Here is a 19,874-nt window from a genome sequence, read left to right on the forward strand (position 1 = left end):
GCTTCCCAAAGTGCTGGGATTACAGGCCTGAGCCATTGCACCTGGACTAATTGTTACATTTAATTCAATTTACTTGCAATTTACATTTATTTTTGAATAGCTAAAGATGTGTTGTGTTGCTTTTACATAAATCAATGGTTGAACATCATAATCTTTGGTTAAACCATTCAAAACAACTTTAAAAATGTGCATCAGGCTTTTTCTGAATATAGGTCTTCTAAAATGGATTTTGTTTGAAACTTGAGAAGCCTATTTGAACAGTAGAGTTAGATTTTTTTTTAAATTTTAAAGATTTGTGGGTTTTTTCTTTTCTTAATTACATATTTGATTATTGATTCTGTTTCTGTCATTCTTGTTTCTTCCTCAGGATCTCCTATGTGCATTCAGATTGTACAGTGCTTGCCATTAGGAAATATTCAAGTGTTTGTCATGTAAATTAATAAGTATATTAATGAATACAAATGGAATGGTTGATCACACAATTGAGGGAATCATTAGCTGGAAGTGGAAATGGGGTTCTGAAATATTAGAAAGAAATAAGGGCTACAAATGTAGATTAGTAATTTGTCCTCTCCTGTGGGTAATAGTGGGCATTAGAGGAGTGAATGAGATCACCTGGGATGAGAGAGGAAGAAGAAGGCAGAAGACAGACTTAACCTAGGGAAATAGCTGAGGCTCAGGAGTCATTTAAGGATGGAATTAGGGTAGGAAGAGAGCAAATTCCCACTGGCTTAATGTGCTTGTTTGTTTTCTCCCTCCCTTCACCACTAGGGTTACCGAGATGTACTTCCAACTGAAAGAAATGAATGAAAAGGTGTCTTTTATAAAGGACTCCTTACTGTCTTTGGACAGCCAGGTGGGACACTTGCAGGATCTCTCTGCCCTGACTGTGGATACCCTAAAAGTCCTTTCTGCTGTTGACACTTTGCAAGAGGATGAGGCTCTCCTGGCCGAGAGAGAGCATTCCACTTGCAGAAAACTTCCCCACAGCTGGAGCAATGTCATCTGTGCAGAGGTTCTAGGCAGCATGGAGATCGCTCGGGAGAAGAAATTCCAGTATTATAGCATGCCCCCTTCTTTGCTGCGGAGCCTGGCTGGAGGCCGGCATCCCCCAGGAGTGCAGAGGGGGATGCTTCTTGAGATCACAGACAGTAAAAGAGAGGCTTCAAATGTAAGAAATAACCAGGAAAAGCAAGAAACAGAAAGTAGTATAGTTGCTTCCGTGGTGTCTCCTAACACACAAGCACACTCAAAGTATGGCCAGTTTCTTCTGGTCCCTTCTAATCTAAAGCAAGTTCCTTTTTCAGCAGAAACTGTCTTGCCTCTATCCAGACCCTCTGTGGAAGCAAGTACAGATGTGCTGGCAAATGAACAGGACGTCCAGACTGAGGTTCTTGTTCATCTGACTGGGCAGACCCCAGTTGTCTCTGACCAGGCGTCAGTGGCTGAAACCAAGAAGCAGCATGAGCCAACTGCTCACTTACTGGATGGACGAGACAAGGTGGTAGCACTCAATGTGCTACCCACTTTGAGTTGCACACCTGAACCCATGGCAGTGACCTCCGCTCCTTCCCAAGCCAAGATCATGCAAACTGGAGGTGGATATGTAAACTGGGCATTTTCAGAAGGTGATGAAACTGGTGTGTTTAGCATCAAGAAAAAATGGCAAACTTGCTTGCCCTCCACTTGTGGCAGTGATTCCGCTGGGAGTGAACAGCACCAGAAGCAGAGCCAGGGCAGCTCCCTATCTGATAACTCAACAAGATCAGCCCAGAGTAGTGAATGCTCAGAGGTGGGACCATGGCTTCAGCCAAACACATCCTTTTGGATCAATCCTTTCTGCAGAGACAGGCCCTTCACTAGGAGTCATAGTTTTAGATTCCATAAGGAGGAGAAATTGATGAAGATCTGTAAGATTAAAAGTAAGGAATAAACATTTTTAAAAATCAGTATTAAGTCCTTTGCATTGCTACTGTTTTTTTCTTTTTCAATCTGTGACTCTTAACCACATTCTCATTCTCCCCATTCTCTCAGCTTTTTCCTTTTTCTGTAAAATAAAATGGTCCCCCCACACTGTTGTAAACTTTCTCATGTAGACCATTTCCCTTACAGATCTTTCAAGCTCTTCAGAAATAGGGCAGGCAGCATGGGTCAAAGCAAAAATGCTAAGCAAAGACAGGAGATTCTCAAAGAAAAAGAAGAATACTCAAGGACTCCAGGTGCCAGTAAGTGTACCGTATTCTGTCTTTTAGGTTTTGAGCAGTCAAGATAGTGGCCTACCTTAGTTTGATTTATCTTTATGGTAAAGTGCCATCTACACAAAATAACATTGTATTGAAAGGATTGAAGATATAATTTTTTCCTCTTTTTAAGAGATGGGGTCTTGCTATGTTGTCCAGGCTGATCTTGAACCTCTGGGCACAAGCAATCCTTCCACCTCAGCCTCCCAAGTAGCTGGGACTACAGGCATACACAACCACACCCAGATATAAATTTAAGTCATTAGAGTGGATTTACTGCAATTTATTTATGTGCTAACATGTCGAAGGACATTTGGGTTGTGTTCAATTTTTGGCTATCCAAAAAAGCTATTATGAATATTTGTGTACAAGTCTTTTTGTGGACATATGTTTTAATTTCTCCTTGGTAAATACTTAGGAATGGAATGTCAGAGTCATATGGTATTTTTTTAATTTTTGAAGAAACTTCCAAACTGCTTTCCAAAGTAATTGTGACATTTTACATGCACACCAGTAATTTATGAGTATTTCAGCTGTTCCTTATCCTCACTGTCTCGGTTTGTTTTGTTTTGCTATAATAGAAACCTGAGACTGGGTGATTAATAGAGAAAAGAAGTGTATTTCCTACAGTTCTGGAGGCTGGGAAGTCCAAGGTGGAAGGACCACATCTGGTAGAGACGTCTTGCTGGTACAGACTCTCCGCAGAGTCCTAGGTGGCACAGGGCATCACATGGCAAGGGGGCTCCTGAGAAGCCAAACAAGCTTCTCTAACAGATCCACTCTCATGATAAATAACCCATCCCCTCCATAATCCATTAATTCATTAACACATGAATGAATTAATCTATTCATGAGGCAGAGAGAGCCCTCATGAGCCAGTCACCTCTTAAAGGCTCTATTTCTTAATATGATTACATTGGAAATTAAGTTTTAACATGAGTTTTGGAAGGAACATTCAAATCATAGCACTCACCAATCCAGTATGCTCAATCTTTTAAGTTTTAGCCATATTAGTGAATGCATAGTGGTATCTCATAGTATGGTTTCATGTGTATTTCCATAGTGACGAATGCTGCTAGGCATCTTTTCATTTGTTTATTTGCCATCTGTATAGTCATGCATCACTTAATGATGGGGATACGTTCTGAGAAATATGTCATTAGGTGATTTCATCATGGCACAAACATCATGGAATGTACTTACACAACCTAGATGGTCTAACCTACCACATGCCTAGGCTGTATGATATAGTCTGTTGCTCCTAGGCTATAAATCTGTACAGCATGTTACTGTACTGAACACTTTAGGTAATTGTAACACAATGGTAAGTATTTGGGTATCTAAGTGTATCTAAATAGAGCAAGAGTCAGTAAAAGTACAGTATAATAGATAAAAATTGGTACACCTGTATAGAGCACTTACTTGCAGGACTGGAGGTTGCTCTAGGAGTGTCAGCGAGTGATGGGTGAGTGAATGCAAAGGCCTAGGACATTACTGTACACTACTGTAGACTCTGTAAACATCATATACTTAGGCTACACTAAATTTATAAAAAGCAAAATTTGCTACAATGTTATCACAGCTATCACATCAGTAGGCGACAGGCATTTTTCAGTTGTGTTATAATCTTATGGGATCACCATAGTATTAGTGGTCTGTCAGTCATTGACTAAAATATTGTTATGTGGTGCGTGATGGTATGTCTCGTTTTTGGTGACATGTTTGTTCAGATCTTTGCCCATTTAAAAAATTGGGTTGCTGTCTTATTATGAAGTTGTGAGTGTTTTAAAATGGATTTTAGAAATAAATCCTTGGTTGAGTAGATGTTTTTGCAAATATTTCGTCTCGGTGACTTGCCATTTAATTTTCGTAAATGTCCTTTGAAGTCATATTTTTTTTTCGATGAAGTCAAGGGTTTGATTCTTTTCTTTTATAGTCTATGATTTTTGTATCACATTTAAAGTAATTTTGCAAAGATCACTAAGATTTTTTTCTCATGTTTCCTTCTAGGAATTTTATAGTTTTAGTTCTTGCATGTAGGGCTATAATCCATTTTGAGGTGATTTTTATATATGATAATAGCTAAGAATTGAGTTCCCTCTGCTCTCTCTCTTTCTTGAATATGAATATCAAAATTTTCTACCATTTTTTGGTAAAAAGGTATCTTTTTCAATTCTGTTCTTGACCGTATTAACAATAATAAAATATGTCTTTTTTTCTACTGAGTTACCTTGACATCTTTGTCAAAAATTAATTGACCATATGGATCACAATATGTATGGATCAATTTCTATCTCTATGGCAATATTATGCTATCTTGAATACAACTTTATAATAAGTCTTGAGTCATATATTAAAGGCCAATTTTTTTTCTTTTTCAAGAAGTTTGGTTATTTTGTGTTCTTTGCATTTCCATGTAAATTTAGAATCAGCTTGTCAGTTTTTATAGAGAAGTGGGCTGGGATTATGAATAGAATTGCCATAAATCTATATGTCGATTTGGGAAAAGTTGACATCTTAACAATAATGAGTCTTCTGACTCGTGAACATGATATATTTCTCCATTTAGGTCTTCTTTGATTTCTTGAAACAATGTTTTATAGTCTTTAGGGTACAGATCTTGCACATATTTTGTTAAATGTATCCCCAAGTATTTCATATTTTTGAATTTTATTATAACTGCAATTAGTTAACAATTTTGATATCTGATTGTTTATGGTATATAGAAGTTTTTTTAATATTGATCTTATATTTTGCAACCTTGCTAAACTTCCTTACTTGAGTAATTTTTGTGTAGCTTCTTTAGAATTTTCTCTATACCTGACCGTGTCATCTACAAACGTAGGCTTTACTTCTTCCTTTTCAATCTGGACATGTTGCATTTTCTTTTCTTGCCTGGTTACACTGGCCAGAACCTCTGGTATAATTTTGACTAGAGGTGGTAAAAGCAGATTATCTTTTCCTGTATCTCTTTTTAGGGGAAAAGCATGTAATCCTTTATCATTAAGAATGAGGTTAGCTACAGGTTTTTTCTATAGATGCCCTTTATCAGACTGAAAACTTTCCTTCTGTTTTTAGTTTTCAGAGAATTTTTATCATTCATGAATATTAACATTTGTCAAATGCTTTTTCTGTATCTACTTAGGTGATCAGATATTTCTCGTTTTGATTGTGTTATTTTACAGTGAATTTCATTCATTAATTTTATAATGTTAGAATTAATTCTTAGAATATTAAATTGACCTTGCTGGGGTGAACCTCACTTGGTTATGATGTATTTTTTTCATATTGTATTCATTTTGCTAAATTTTGATAAGATTTATTTTTTGCACTTGAATTATTGAGGGATAGTTGTCTTTAGTTCACTTTTATTGTGATATCTTTGTCTGGTTTTGGGATCAGGATGATGCTTAGTTTATTTGCTGAGTTGGGAAGTATTCCCTCCTCTTCAGTTTTCTGGGTGAATTTGTAAGGAATTGATATTATTTCAGTATGAAGTATTCAGTAGAATTAACCAATAAAACCATCTTTGTGGGAAAACTTTTAACTACAAATTCAATTTCTGTAATAGATATAGAGCTATTTAGTTATGTAATTCTTCTTGAATGAGCCTTGTTTGTGTATGTGAAAGAATTTGCTCATTTTGTTTAAGTTGTTTAATGTATTGGCATAATGTTCATAATCTTCTCTTATTATCCATTTGTTGTCTTTGAGATCTGTGGTGAGTGACATCACTTATTTTGTTCCTAACATTTTATTTTATTTATTCATTTATTTATTTTTGAGATGGAGTCTTGCTCTGTCGCCCAGACTGGAGTGCAGTGGCACAATCTTGGCTCACTGCAACTTCCGTCTCCCAGGTTCAAGCCATTCTCCCACCTCAGCCTCCTGAGTAGCTGGGATTACAGGTGTGCACCAACATGCCTGGCTTATTTTGTATTTTTAGTAGAGATGGGGTTTGATTATGTTGGCCAGGCTGGTCTTGAACTCCTGACCTCAGGTGACCCTCCCACCTCTGCCTCCCAAGTGCTGGGATTACAGGCGTGAGCCACATGCTTGGCCTACTCCTAACATTTTAACTTTGGGTTTTCTCTCTGTTTCATAATCAGTCTTGCTATAGGTTTATCCGTTTTATTGATCATCTCAAAGAACCGGCTCTTGTTTTCACTGATTTTTCTCTGATTTTCTCTGATCTTCTCTTCTCTCCTTTCTTCTTTTTCTTTTCTTTTCTTCTCTACTTTTTCTTTCCTTTTCTTCTTTTTGTGTTTTTTTGAGATAGGGTCTCGCTCTGTTGCCCAGGTTAGAGTGCAATGGTGCAATCTCGGCTCTCTGTAACCTCCACCTCCTAGGTTCAAGCGATTCTCCTGCCTCAACCTCCTGAGTAGCTGGGATTACAGGCCTGCATGACCACGCCCAGCTGATTTTTGTGATTTTAGTAGAGACAGGGTTTTGACATGTTGGCCAGGCTAGTCTCGGACTCCTGAGCTCAAGTGATCTGCCTGCCTCAGCCTCCCAAAGTTCTGAGATTATAGATATGAGCTACTGCACCGAGCCTGTGATTTCTGTTTCATTCATGCTTGCTCATATCTTTATTATTTCTTTTGTTCTGTTTATTTTGGTTTTAACTTTGCTCTTCTATTTCTATTTTTTTTTATTTTTTTATTGAGACAAAGTCTCTCTCTATCATGCAGGCTGGAGTATAGTGGTGCAATGTTGGCTCACTGCATCCTCCGCCTCCTGGGTTCAAACGATTCTCCTACCTCAGCCTCCCAAGTAGCTGAGACTACAGGCACATGCAATCACACCCGTCTAACTTTTGTACTTTCAGTAGAGTTGGGGTTTTTCCATTTTGGCCAGACTAGTCTCGAACTCCTGACCTCAGGTGATCTGCCTGCCTTGGACTGCCAAAGTACTGAGATTACAGGTGTGAACCACTGTGCTGGCCTCTAGTTTGTTAAGGTAGAAACTTTGGTCATTGATTTGAGACTTCCTTCTTAATTTTTTTTTTTTTTTTGGGACAGAGTTTCACTCTGTCACACAGACTGGACTGCGGTTCTGTGATCTCAGCTCATTGCAACCTCTGTCTCCCAGTCTCAAGTGATATTCCCACCTCAGCCCCCTGAGTACCTGGGAACACAGGTGTGCCATCACACCTGGATAATTTTTGTATTTTTTTTTGTATGTGTAGAGATGGGGTTTTGTCATGTTGTCCAGGCTGGTTCTTAAACTCCTAAGCTCAAGCTATTCACCTGCTTGAGCCTCCTAAACTGCTGGGATTACAGGTGTGAGCCACTGGGCCTGACCTTCTTTTCTAATGTAGTCATTTTGTGCTATAAAATTCTCTTTAAGCACTGTTTTAGCTCTTTCCTAAATTTTGATGTGTTGTCTTCATTTTCATTCAGTGAGTCTTTTTATATATCGTTACGAAGTTTTAGATCTGAAGTAGCAATTCTGTAAGAATTCACCTTTCATGATCTTAATGCTCTGCCTTATTTAAAAATTTTTTACACTTATTTTTCCAAATAATAATCTGGATGCATTAAAAAAATACCTCTGCCCTTTTTTAGAATGAGAAGCAGCAGCAAAGAGATTAGTATTGAGACAATTACGTAAAACCATCTTTTAGGGGAGAGTTAAGGAAGGCTATTCTTTCAGGGAAAATGCCATGAGTTTCTGGAATCCCAAGAAATATGCACTTAAGTAGATTTATTTTTGGAATAGTTCAGATGTCCAGAGTTCAACTAGAAATTGCAACTGAACTCAGTAATTCAAGCTTATATTTGTTTATTGCTTTTTATTTACCAATTTACCTCACTTGTTCTACACCTCAGAAATGTATGGGGCAGTCATATTATTGGCTGTCTATTATTTTATTAATGAAGGAAAGGTGCTCAGAGACATTAAGTAAGAAACCAAATTCACATTGCTTCTAAATGACAGAGCTAGAATTCCAACACAAATTCTTTGGATTCTAACCTTTTCTCAAAATATGATCTCCTATTAGCAGCATGAGCATCACCTGGGAACTTTTTAGAGATTCAAATTCTCCCTTGTTCCAGTCCTGCTGCATCAGAGATTCCGGGGCGGGACCCAGTGACCTGTGGCTTAACCCCACCCCCAAACCCTGGGTGATTCTGATGTACACTCAAGATTAAGAACCAAGACACCATGACTGCAAAGAGAAATCACATGGATGCTTGTGTCCTGCCAGCCTAAGGGATGGGATTTGTCAGCACTTCCCAGGCAATTGTAATATGCAGCCAGTGTTAACAGACACTGCCCTTCACCGTGGTGCTTCTATTAGTGTGATTCATAGTGCTTTTGAATTAATGTCACTGAATTCTAACAAGTGTCTTTCTCTCCAGATCATAACAGTCAATGCCTGCTCTCAGAATGACCAATTGAATCCAGAGCCAGGAGAAAACAGCATCTCTGAAGAGGGATACAGCCAGAACTGGCTCACAGTGTCCAAATTAAGTCAGACAAGTATGTAACATCTACAGTCTTGGATCCCAAAAAAGCCTGGTGGAGTTTTCTCAGGGTACAGTCTTTAGACCATTGGTGGCCCCTCCTGTTCTTTCACATGGAGATGAGGGAAAGAGAAGGTGGCTACACTTTTTAAGGAAAATAGCATTTTTCTGTTTTTAATTTTTATGAAAGGGACATTTTATTTGCCTAAAGAACTCTAGAAAAGAAAAATTAAGATTTAGGTAGTCTCTTATATTCAAAGCTGTTGAACCTGACTCAAGAGTGTTTTATCCAGACAGCATTCATTTAGTCTGATTTATGGGTAGGGGATTGTCTAATTTTATAAATTCTTTTTTTTCTTTTTCTTTTTAATGTTTTTTTCTTTTTAATTTTATAAATTCTTAAAATACATGTGACACTGATGTGGACTGCCACACAGAATTCATTTAGTGTTTATTCTGTGGGCAATTATCTCTTAAGCTTAATAATGGTATTTGTAGAGGAGAGAAGATGAATCAACTAGCTAGGAATGAATACTATGAGCTAGGCATGGACGGTGAAATAGGTATGGACAGGTAAGATGAGGGCAGATTGTGAACAGAAAAGATAGCAACGATCAGAACTTTGGACTTCTTGCATTAGATAAGAGACCTTTACCAATTTTTAAACTGAAAGGACTAAGTGATTAAGGAGTCATAAGGCTTTAAAAATATTTACTAAACTTAAGGTGCAAATAGACTTTGTATTGAAATTTATGCTGTTACACTTCTCTAAAAATCTGCTTGCTCTCATGGTCAGTGGTTCTCATCCAAGGGGTGATTTTATAAGTTCTCCTCACTTTTTCCATGGGACAATTGGCAGTGTCTGGAGATATTTTTGTTGTCATAACTCAAGTGGTGGGAACGTTCTTGCTGCCCAGTGAGTAGAGACCAGAGATGCTGTTAAATGCCTTCAACGCACAGGATAGGTCCTCATGACAATTAGCCAGCCCAAAATGTGATTGCTAAGGTGGAGAAACCTTGATTTTATGTTTAAAAATACTCAGTTGTCTGTTAAGTCACCAAGAATCAAGTGGACTCTAAGCTGAAAGAGACATTAGAAATTAAATTAGTCAGTACCCCCCTCAATTTATAGATATAGCTTGAGAGCTTAATTGCCTTGACTTTAATCACACTGTTTACTAGAGACCATAAATTTGAATAAATCAAATCCCACACCTAAAGACATGATTCCAGGACCAATTATAAATAGATTCATTTTATTTATAAATGTCATGCATTTATATTATATATATTATGTATTATATTTTTAATAAATAGTATAATTTATGTTTAGGATATGATGTATCATTCTTAAATTATTTATATTCTTTCCAATGAGTTTCAAACAGAGAGAGATGCAAGTGGCACGAGGTTTCTGGGAAAAAAATCTCATTAAGTCAGATGATCAGAGAGGGAGGTAAGGCTAGGAAAATAGGCTGATCCGAGTGCCTGGCTAATCTGAGTGGGTAATGAGGCCCACTGTCTTCCTTGAACCACATCCAGAGTTGAGAAGCTTATTTTTTTGAAATGTGTCTGAGTTAATAATTGAAAATGAATTAAAAAAATAAAAGTTTGTGGATAGGCAGATGCCCTGTCAGGTAGCATTCTCTCTCTCTCTGTTATTTTAAAGACAGGATCTGGCTCTGTCACCCAAGCTGGAGTATAGTTTCGCAATCACAGCTCACTGCAGCCTTGACCTCCTTGGCTTAAATGATCCTTCCACCTCAGCCTCCCGAGTACCTGGGACTATAGCGTGTGCCACCATGCCTGACTAATTATGTTTATTTTTTGTAGAGATGGGGGTCTCACTATGTTATCCAGGCTGATCTCAAACTCCTGTCCTCTCAAGTGATGCTCCTTTCTTGACCTCCTAAAGTGCTGAGATTACAGGCATGAGCCAGCCACTCCACTTGGCCGTCATATAATATTTTTTACACTTCTTGTATACTTTTTTTTCCCCACACAAAATGATTAGGGAAAAATGCAACCAAGTATTCATTAAATATTTATTATGCATCTACTCTATGCAGTAACTCTGTAGGTACCAGCTACAAAAAGAATAACAGTAATGATCCTCATTATCCTTTTTAAGAAAAGGCTAAAAATTAAATCTATTTATTTGATGGCATTCCTTTCTATCATTCTTTTTTTTTGAGACAGAGTCTCACTCTGTTGCCCAGGCTGGAGTGCAGTGGCATGATCTCAGCTCACTGCTACCTCTGCCTCCAGGGTTCAAGCGATTCTCCTCCCTCTCAAGTAGCTGGGATTACAGGTATGCGCCACCATACACAGCTCATTTTTATATTTTTAGTAGAGACAGGGTTTCTCCATGTAGGGCAGGCTGGTCTCGAACTCCTGACCTCAGGTGATCTGCCCATCTCGGCCTCCCAAAGTGCTGGGATTACAGGTGTGAGCCACCACACCTGGCCCCTATCATTCTTTTGTTTTTGTTCTTTTTAAGTAGCCTACTATGATGTTTGGTGCAGTTGCTAAGGAAGGGTTCCTAACTAGACTAGGAATGGAATTAAATTTCACATATTTTAAATAAAGCATGTACAATAGTGTGCAGGAGAATGTAAATATGAAAAATTAGTAAAGGTGTTGTCTTATAAGAGGACAGATCATTTAATTCTTGACTTCAATAGAGAAGTGTAAGTTGTTATAAATGTGAAAGTAACTGTAGAAGAATAGAAATAGAATATATAGTTTTCAACCTCTTGAGGAAAAAAGGGATAAAGGAAACTTGGTAAAACTTGCTAAAAACAGAAAGAGAAAACTATATCCAAGTTTAAATGAATGTACTGTGTTCAGATTTTTCTATTTGGGAGCTATGATTTGAATGTAACACATTTTCATGTATTTTCTAATCTTTCTCTTCCTCTTTACAAGGTGTAGAACCTTATATACATCAGAAAATGAAAATTAAAGACATTGGACAATGTGCTGTACAAGTCAGTGATCACCTAAAGCAGTCTCAAGAGGTAAAAATATTTTAGTAGTTAAAAAAAAATTTGAGCATGCAATGCTTCTCTTGACTATGCCCATTTTACCTTTATGTCCCTTAATTGGCTTCTACCTTTTATTGGCATTCTGTTTAATCTTTGTTTTGAAGCTACGCTCAGTTGAATTCCTGTTCTATTTCTTCAGTCCTCTCCACATTATTCTTTCTCTGACATTCTTCTTTATGCAATTTACCTATCTGCTCAATAATTTATCCTGGGGATATTTGGTGTGAGAGAGAAAGAATTCAGGAGTTTTTGAAACTGTTTTCAAATACATGAAAGTTGTCGTATGGAAGAAAAATAAGCTATTTTCTAAACACTTTTGAGAGGTAGATCTAGAATCAACATATAGAAGCTACTGGGAGACAGATTTCAGCCCAATCTGAGAAGAAATTTTTAGCAATTGGAGCTTTCCAAGCATGGAATGATTTATTTCTGGAAGTAGTGAGTCCCTCACTAGTGCGATCAGTCAAGCATAGGCTGAACAAACCTCTTTGCAGGCTTGATGGAGGGGATTCAAACCTTGCAGGGTATAGGACCCTTAGTGCTTCTTCAATGCTGAGATTCTCTGGTTTTGCAGTCTGTTTTTCTTGCCATCTAAAAATACGTGCCTTGTTTTAGTGCCATACACCACGTGGGGACTTTGAATAGTTAGCTTAACCCAAGAAACCAAATTTTAAGTCTTTGTTTAAATATTGTCTATTTGAACTTGAGAACGGTTGAGACATGACCTTTATGGATGTATACTAACAACCTTAGATATTCTTGTAGGAATAGGATCTGTAAAAGATTTTCAAAGTAAAGTGTCAGACTACTTGAGGATAATTGGAAGCAGGGACCTGTGTTCAGATTCTGGCTCTGCCACTTTCTATGTTTAAAAGCTATGTACATCAGTTAACCTGTGAGCTTCATTAGCTGTATCGCTAAAGTGAGACTAATGCCATCCTTATGAGATTATTGCTAGTGGACAGCAAAAACAACAACTATGAAAATGCCTACCTAGAGTCATGCCTATAGTATACTAGGTCTCAGGAAATAATTGAATTTGAATAGGAAGTTGAATGAGGTAAATCCAAGATAATGTTATTTTTAAATAATTATCATCACCTGAGATGATAATCTTTTGATGATAAGACATAGCAATGTGATGATCTGTGTTGTCTGTCAACTTGTACCTTCATTCTTTCTCTCATGTCATTAGCTGATTGTGTATGTTCAGCCCTGATTAACTGATTGTATATGTCAAGTCCTCATTTTCTATGTTTGGTCTGTAAAAAATTTCATCTATTACATTTTCTCTTTGATATCTCCTTAAGGGTAATTTCATTCTGTTAAAGTTCATCAACACACGGAGTTGCTCTGATGTTGCACTAACATTATGTGTCTTTCTAGCTTGGGTTTAGCATGTGTTTTAAAAGAAGAATATTGAGGTAGATGAAGAAAAATGAAATGTCCTCCAAGGAGTGTGTTTGGCAGAGGCATTCCTGGAAACTTGGGGTGGGGCTATGTTGAGCACACACATAATGGCCTTTCCCTTCTGCTCAGGATCTCAGCAAAAACTCTTTGTGGAATTCCAGGAGCACCACCCTCAATAGGAACTCCTTGTGAGTATTTCCAAATGTTTATTTTTAAAAGTCTTTGGCTTCTTCTTTTTTTTTTTTTTTTTCCAACTTGGTTAGGAACAAAAGTTTAATTTAGTTAGAAAGGGAGAAAAAAGAAGTGTGTGTCAAATGACAATATTTTTCTTTTGTTAGCAGAATGAAAATGATTTCTTCTCCAAGTTTTCCTGTTTCTGGCAACAAGATCTCACCTGAGTGCCTTTTAAGAATATAATGAAACACATACTCCTACAATAAATTAAACAATTGCCTTTTCAGTGTCAAAACACACATGGAATAATGATTATCATATCTTTTTGGATAGATAAGATTATGAATTTGCATAAAAGAGTAGAAATAAATCTATCTTGCTTAAAGAAACAGACTTAGACTGAACACCTGATTACATTTATTCTTTAATTTTAAAAATAATTATCTTTTCCTTAAATTTTTTCCTTTCAGTTTATAAGGCATATCTTTTTAATTTTTGGTTTCTCAGTAACATCCTACTCATTAATGTAGTAACTGAGAAAGACTGAGACAGAGAGGGAGAGGAAGTCAGGATGGAGAGAGAAAGAATAGAGAACTCACATGGTTATAGACTTGAGTATCCTCCTGGAATTTTATTAATATATATTTAGAGAAATAAAATTTGAAGACAAACCAAGCAAAGATTATTCTATTTAATTTGTAGTATTTTTTGGAATTTTCTAGTTGCATCATCAAATTATTAATACAGGTAGAATTCAAAACCATCTTCTCTATGGAAGTGCCAATTGATACCCAGGAGGTAGAAGGCGACTTTCAGTTTGCAGTCAACTCTATTAGAGATGGTCTTTCTCAAGAGTTCCCATCATGGACCCTGTGCAAGCCTGCCTCCAGACTTAAAGGACACATGACTTTCTTCTCCCGAAGGTTCGGTAGTTTGTGTTCATACAGAGTAGTGGGTTATTGCAGCATGAAATTAAGCAATAATCGTAATTGTACTTTCTTCCTTAAGGACCTTAAATACTGAAGATATTCTTTGAATGTATTTATTCAGACTTGCCTGTGGCCACCTGTGCATTTGAGCAGGGCAAGTAGCAATTTAAAGAGAACTAATTTCAGCCTGTGAACATTTAGGGGCCACGTGGGCTAATGAAACTGATTTGTAGGCTTGTCCAGAGACATTCACAGACTCATTTGTAGGCATCTGCTTTGCATAGTTCAGGAACCCTTCAGTTTAATTGATCCAGAACAACACAAACACAGTTACATCTTATATATATTGTGTGATCACATAGCTAATTAAAAAAAACAACAACTGCTTTTCAATTAGCTTAGGGTATACACAGTAAATGACTTACAAACATATCTGGTGCTCGTTTTTCTATAAAAACACTTGCAGGGCTGAAAACTTTATTGATAAGATAGGGATTAGATGTAACTAATAATTCTCTTTCAAAATATATATAGTCATGCATCAATTAACAGGGATACATTCTGAGAAGTGTCATTAGGTGATTTCATCGTTGCATAAATATAGAGTACATTTACACAAACCTAGGTGGTCTAGCCTCCTACACACCTAGGCTACGAAGTCTAGCTTATTGTTCCTAGGCTACAAACCTGTACAGCATGTTACTGTACTGACTACTGTAAGCAATGGTATTTGTTCATCTAAACACAAAAAAGGTACAGTAAAAATACAGTATAAAAGATAAAAAATGGTGCACCCATACAGGATGCTTACAATGAATGGAGCTCGCTGGACTAGAAGCTTGCTCTGGGTGTCAGAGTGGATGAGTGGTGAAAGAATGTGAAGGCCTAAGACATTACTCTACATGACCAGAGACTTCATATGTACACTTAGGCTACACTAAATTTAGACATTTTTTTCTTTTTTTAAATAATCAATTAACCTTAGCTTTACTGTAACTTTTTAACTTTATAAACTTTAAATTTTTAAAATTCTTTTTGACTCTTTCACAATAACACTTAGCTTAAAACACAAATACATTGTATTGCTGTACAAAAATGTTTTTTATATTCTTATTCTAGAAGGCTTTTTCTGTTTTTAAATTTTTTATTTATTTATTTTTACTTCTTAAGAAAAAATATGAAGACACAATTACACACATTAGGCTAGGCCTACACGGGGTCGCTGTCATCAATATCACTGTCTCCTGCCTCCATATCTTGTCCCACTGGAAGGTCTTCAGGGGCAAGAACATGCATGGAGCCATCACCTCCTATGATAACAATGCCTTCTTCTGGGTACCTCCTGAAAGACCTGCTAGAGGCTGTTTACAGTTAACTTAAAAAGAAAAGTAGAAGGAGTACATGCTAAAAGAATGAAAAAGAGCATAGTATAATAAATACATAAACCAGTAACATAGTCATCCATCATGATCATCAAGTATTATGTACTGTACATAGTTGTATGTGCTATATTTTTATCTGACTGGCAGCACAGCAGGCTTATTTACACCAGCATAATCACAGACATGTAAGTAATGCATTACGCTGTGACATTATGACGGCTAAGACATCCCTAGGTATTCAGAATTTTTTCAGCTCCATTATAATCTATGGGCTGGGCTGGGCACAGTGGCTCACGCCTGTAATCACAGCACTTTGGGAGGCCAAGGTGGGCAGATCACCTGAGGTCAGGAGTTTGAGTCCAGCCTGACCAATATGGTGAAACCCTGTCTCTACTAAAAACAAAAAAAAAACCAAAAAAAACCCAAAAAATTAGCCGGGCATGGTGGTGGGCGCCTGTAGTCCCAGCTACTCGGGAGACTGAGACAGAATAATTACTTGAACCCAGGAGGCAGAGGTTGCAGTGAGCTGAGATCATACCACTGCACTCCAGCCTGGACAACAGAGACTCCATCTCAATAAATAAATAAATAATAAATAAATAAATAATCTATGTGACCATTGTAATATATGCTGTCTGTCATTGACCAAAACATCATTATGTAGCGCATGACCATGCATGTATTTTACATGTATATAAAATACATACTCTGTGTTGTAACTGTTTCACGTGCTGTTTCCTTTTTTTGATCATTGTAAGATCTAAACAACTTCATTTTTTTCAAACAGGCTGAAAAGTTCAAATGGAGTTGACAGTAAGTTTTTCTATTTAAACATTTTATTTTTATTTTTTCATCCTTTTAATGCTGAGGTTCATTGTCCTGCTGATATTTTTGTCATTCTTGAAGTTGTATTTATGATTTTTGTCTACCATGCAATATAGAAAGTTCAGTAGAAGAGTAGAAAGTTGAATATCTTTCTTCAGACAAATTGGGATTGATGTCTGGTTTAAAACTTTTTGAATGACCTGTTTCTGACTGTTACTTCCCCATTTTCTGTGCGAATGAGGGTATAACCACTGAGCTCATTTTTACCTCTCACCAATTCTTACTGTCCTTTTGTTTTTTCACACATTGCTCATTAAGATCCATTTATGAGATTGTTATGTGGATGCCTTTTCCTGTATGGTTTTAGTAAGATCTGGGGCGCCAAACGGCTAAATAGGACTAGGTCATGTGAGACAGCTCCCTGATAAAGCCACTATAGTTACTCTCAAACTTCACTACAATTTACAAATTCCTTTCCATATTCTTGAGCCCTTGATGTAAAGGCACCTTCATCTTCTGTGTTCTTGTTCCATCACATTTTCTTGGGTTTCCAGGAACCCCTTTGCAGTCGATTCCTTCTCCTCAGCCTACTAACAAACTTAGGTTGTTTTCTATACAAAATAAAAAATAGTCTTTTTCTTGATTTAGCTAGCTTTCAAGCAGCCACCTCCAAATTAATAGAAAAAGCAATTAACATTTGATCTTCAGCCCATGGGGTGTGCCCCACCACTTCCTGAAACTCCACTACAACTGCTGACTCACATGACTCTTCTCAGTTCTCATTGAACTCACGGCATTCGGTATTGACCATTTTTCCTTTATGGCACCCGCTTTTTTCTATGTTTCCTTGAGGCTTTTCTTCTTTGGATGTTCTACTTCTTTGTTGACTTACTTTTGGTCTTTCTGAGAGCCTCTTCCTTCATGCAAGCTAGAAATTTTAGTCATTTACAATCTCCTCCTCACCCCATTGCTCTTAGCCGTTAACCTTGCCTTCTAACTCTGTCCCTCTGCCGCCACTCCCCACCCCTACATCTTCAAAGCCATCTGTTTGGTCTACACTATTGCTCCTGCCTTAAAACTACCATCATTTATTTCTCGAAACAAAAAGTGTATACTTTATTTGCCCTTGAGTTTGTCTTAACATTCTGATTGGTTTCTCTCCTTTTAAACTTTCATATGTTCCTATCAGAATTATCTTTATGAATGATAAATCATCACTTAAGTAGAAGCCTTCAATGGCTCCCTGTTACCCAAAGATAGACTGAAAACCCCTGAGTTTTTCCTCAATGCTCTTGAAAGCTTGATCTCAATCCAAATTTCCAGGCCCATAGTCATGATACCTTTCATTCATTATTTCTGCCTTGCAGAATATGACTGCCCACATAGTAACACCTCCATGTGGAGGTCTAAAAGGTATCCCAAACAAAATGTTCCAACATTGTCCTTATCTTAGGAAATGGCAACTCTGTCCTCCCAGTTCCTGAAGCTAAAGTCTTGCAATCATACTTGTCTTCCATTTTTTCACATCCCTACATCCCATCTATCAGTAAACCTTTCAAAATATATCAAGAATCTGATCCATGTTGCTACTTCCATATAACACCATTTTTAAGCAATCATAATCTCTTCATTGGATTATAGTATGGCCTCTAAACTATTGCTCTCTAATAGTCTTTTTCCAGAAACAGCCAGAATAATCATTTTAAACTGAAAATTGAACTGAGTCACTCTTGCTCAAATGATGTTCTTCCTCACTTGGCAAAAGCAAAGTTCAAAAACAGTCTACAATACCTTATTGTTCTGCTTTCCAGCCACCCTCCAACCGCATTTCTCTCAGTGCATTTCACTGTGGCTACACTCTCCTCCTTAAACATGACAAGCATGAACCTGCCCCAGGGAATTTGCACTTGCTGATACCTATCACTGGAATACTCTTCATTTATTCACATTGCTGCTCCCTCTCTTCCTTCAACTCTGTGCTCAAATTTCACATTATGAAAGAGGCTTTGCCTAACCATCCTATATCAAACAGCAACTTTCCTATTCCCCATGCTTTCTAAGTCTCTTAAGTTGATGTGTACACACACACACACACACACACACACACACACAGGCAGACACACTACTATATGCACTATATATTTATTGTCTATTTTCCTTGACTAGAATGTAACCAGAGACTTAACTGTTTTGATTACTGCTCTTCCTCTTGAGCATAGACCAGAGCCTGGCATATAGTAGGTATTCAATAAATGTATAATGAATGAATACGAATATGGTCTCACAGCTCCTTAACTAATGAAGCCAGAACTGAAACTCAGCTTTATCAGACTGATACTCATTTCACGTGGTTTAAGTGAAATGCATTTAAGCATTTCACATGGTTTATGAAGGCCCTATCTTCCAGGTGGAATTAATGTGTTCCATAAACCTTTGCATATCCCTTTATTACATATATTACTTAAACTGTATTGTGATTCTAGTTACCAGTCTCTCTTTTCTAATACATTTAATTTTCTGTATGGTGGGAGCCACATCTTACCCATATCTCTCATGCCTAATATGATCCTTAGTGGGAGCGGAATCCTTTTTGTTTTCATTGACGACTTCAGAAAGGAAGTCTTTTCTGCTGATCTTACTTTTTGCCAGCACTCCCCAAAGGAAGTGATTCTCATTCCTTTCCTTATCCAGCAACAAAAAGCCAGACAGATCTGCAAAACTGGGCTCATTATGCTGCTTACTCTACTAGATATAAAGCAGTTGCTATCATGAGACCAAAGTTCTCCACTTTAATTTTGATTTTATGAAGTAGCAAAACTGTTGCAAGGGATTTCTCTAGAGCCTTGTAATTTAGGACTGGAGCAGACAGAAGAGAATGAGTTAAACTTAGAAGAGGTTTTCCAACACATAGTCCTTGTGTAACCAAACAAATCTCTTGGTGCTATATTATCCACCCTCTTCTTTGTTTCTAGTATATAGCTCTTAATGTGTTTTCATCATTTTGTTGTTATTTTAGGTCAGTGAAGTAGTCTGTTAATAACTTGGTATTAATACTGTCTTTCTGTGGGTACTGCATCTTGGTAGGGAGCTCAGAAAATCATGCTTCTGGGATGTTGTGAAGTATGATGGGCAGCTGAGTGCCTTCTGAAACCCAGAGGTGTAATTGGTTCAGAGGAAATACATCTTTGAGCTAATATTACCTGTCTTTATTCAATTCCCTATATAAATATGTTTGGAGATATTACATTGATGATTGGAAACTGTCAGGATACCATGCACAATAATGTGGTTAAAAGATATTAGGCAAGCTTTTTCGAATACCGAGAAGCTATTCTTATTAACCTGTTCAATAATAACTTTGAAGGCAATGTATTCATAAGCATGTATTTATCTCCAG

The 19,874-nt window shown here is 37.2% G+C and overlaps 1 protein-coding gene across 15 annotated transcripts in view; it reads left to right on the plus strand.

The window, feature by feature from the left end:
• TRPM6 (transient receptor potential cation channel subfamily M member 6) overlaps positions 1–19,874 on the plus strand; it is a 247,770-nt gene that overhangs the window by 116,213 nt on the left and 111,683 nt on the right. For 13 of the 15 annotated variants that reach the window (XR_010337037.1, XR_010337031.1, XR_010337032.1 and 10 more), the window contains 7 exons: positions 772–1,922; positions 2,113–2,225; positions 8,606–8,726; positions 11,639–11,730; positions 13,297–13,355; positions 14,064–14,264; positions 16,440–16,465. Coding sequence is in view for 1 of the 15 variants with exons in the window: in XM_012454052.3 (XP_012309475.2) it covers positions 772–1,922; positions 2,113–2,225; positions 8,606–8,726; positions 11,639–11,730; positions 13,297–13,355; positions 14,064–14,264; positions 16,440–16,465 (1,763 nt within the window). In the remaining 14 variants the exon portion in view is untranslated. The remainder of the gene's footprint in view (positions 1–771; positions 1,923–2,112; positions 2,226–8,605; positions 8,727–11,638; positions 11,731–13,296; positions 13,356–14,063; positions 14,265–16,439; positions 16,466–19,874) is intronic. The other 2 variants (XR_010337043.1, XR_010337044.1) reach the window with 1 other exon arrangement.

The sequence above is a fragment of the Aotus nancymaae genome, unplaced genomic scaffold, assembly GCF_030222135.1.
Source record: "Aotus nancymaae isolate 86718 unplaced genomic scaffold, 86718_ANA_hifiasm-v0.15.2.pri h1tg000041l, whole genome shotgun sequence".
In the NCBI taxonomy this organism is placed as follows: domain Eukaryota; kingdom Metazoa; phylum Chordata; class Mammalia; order Primates; family Aotidae; genus Aotus; species Aotus nancymaae.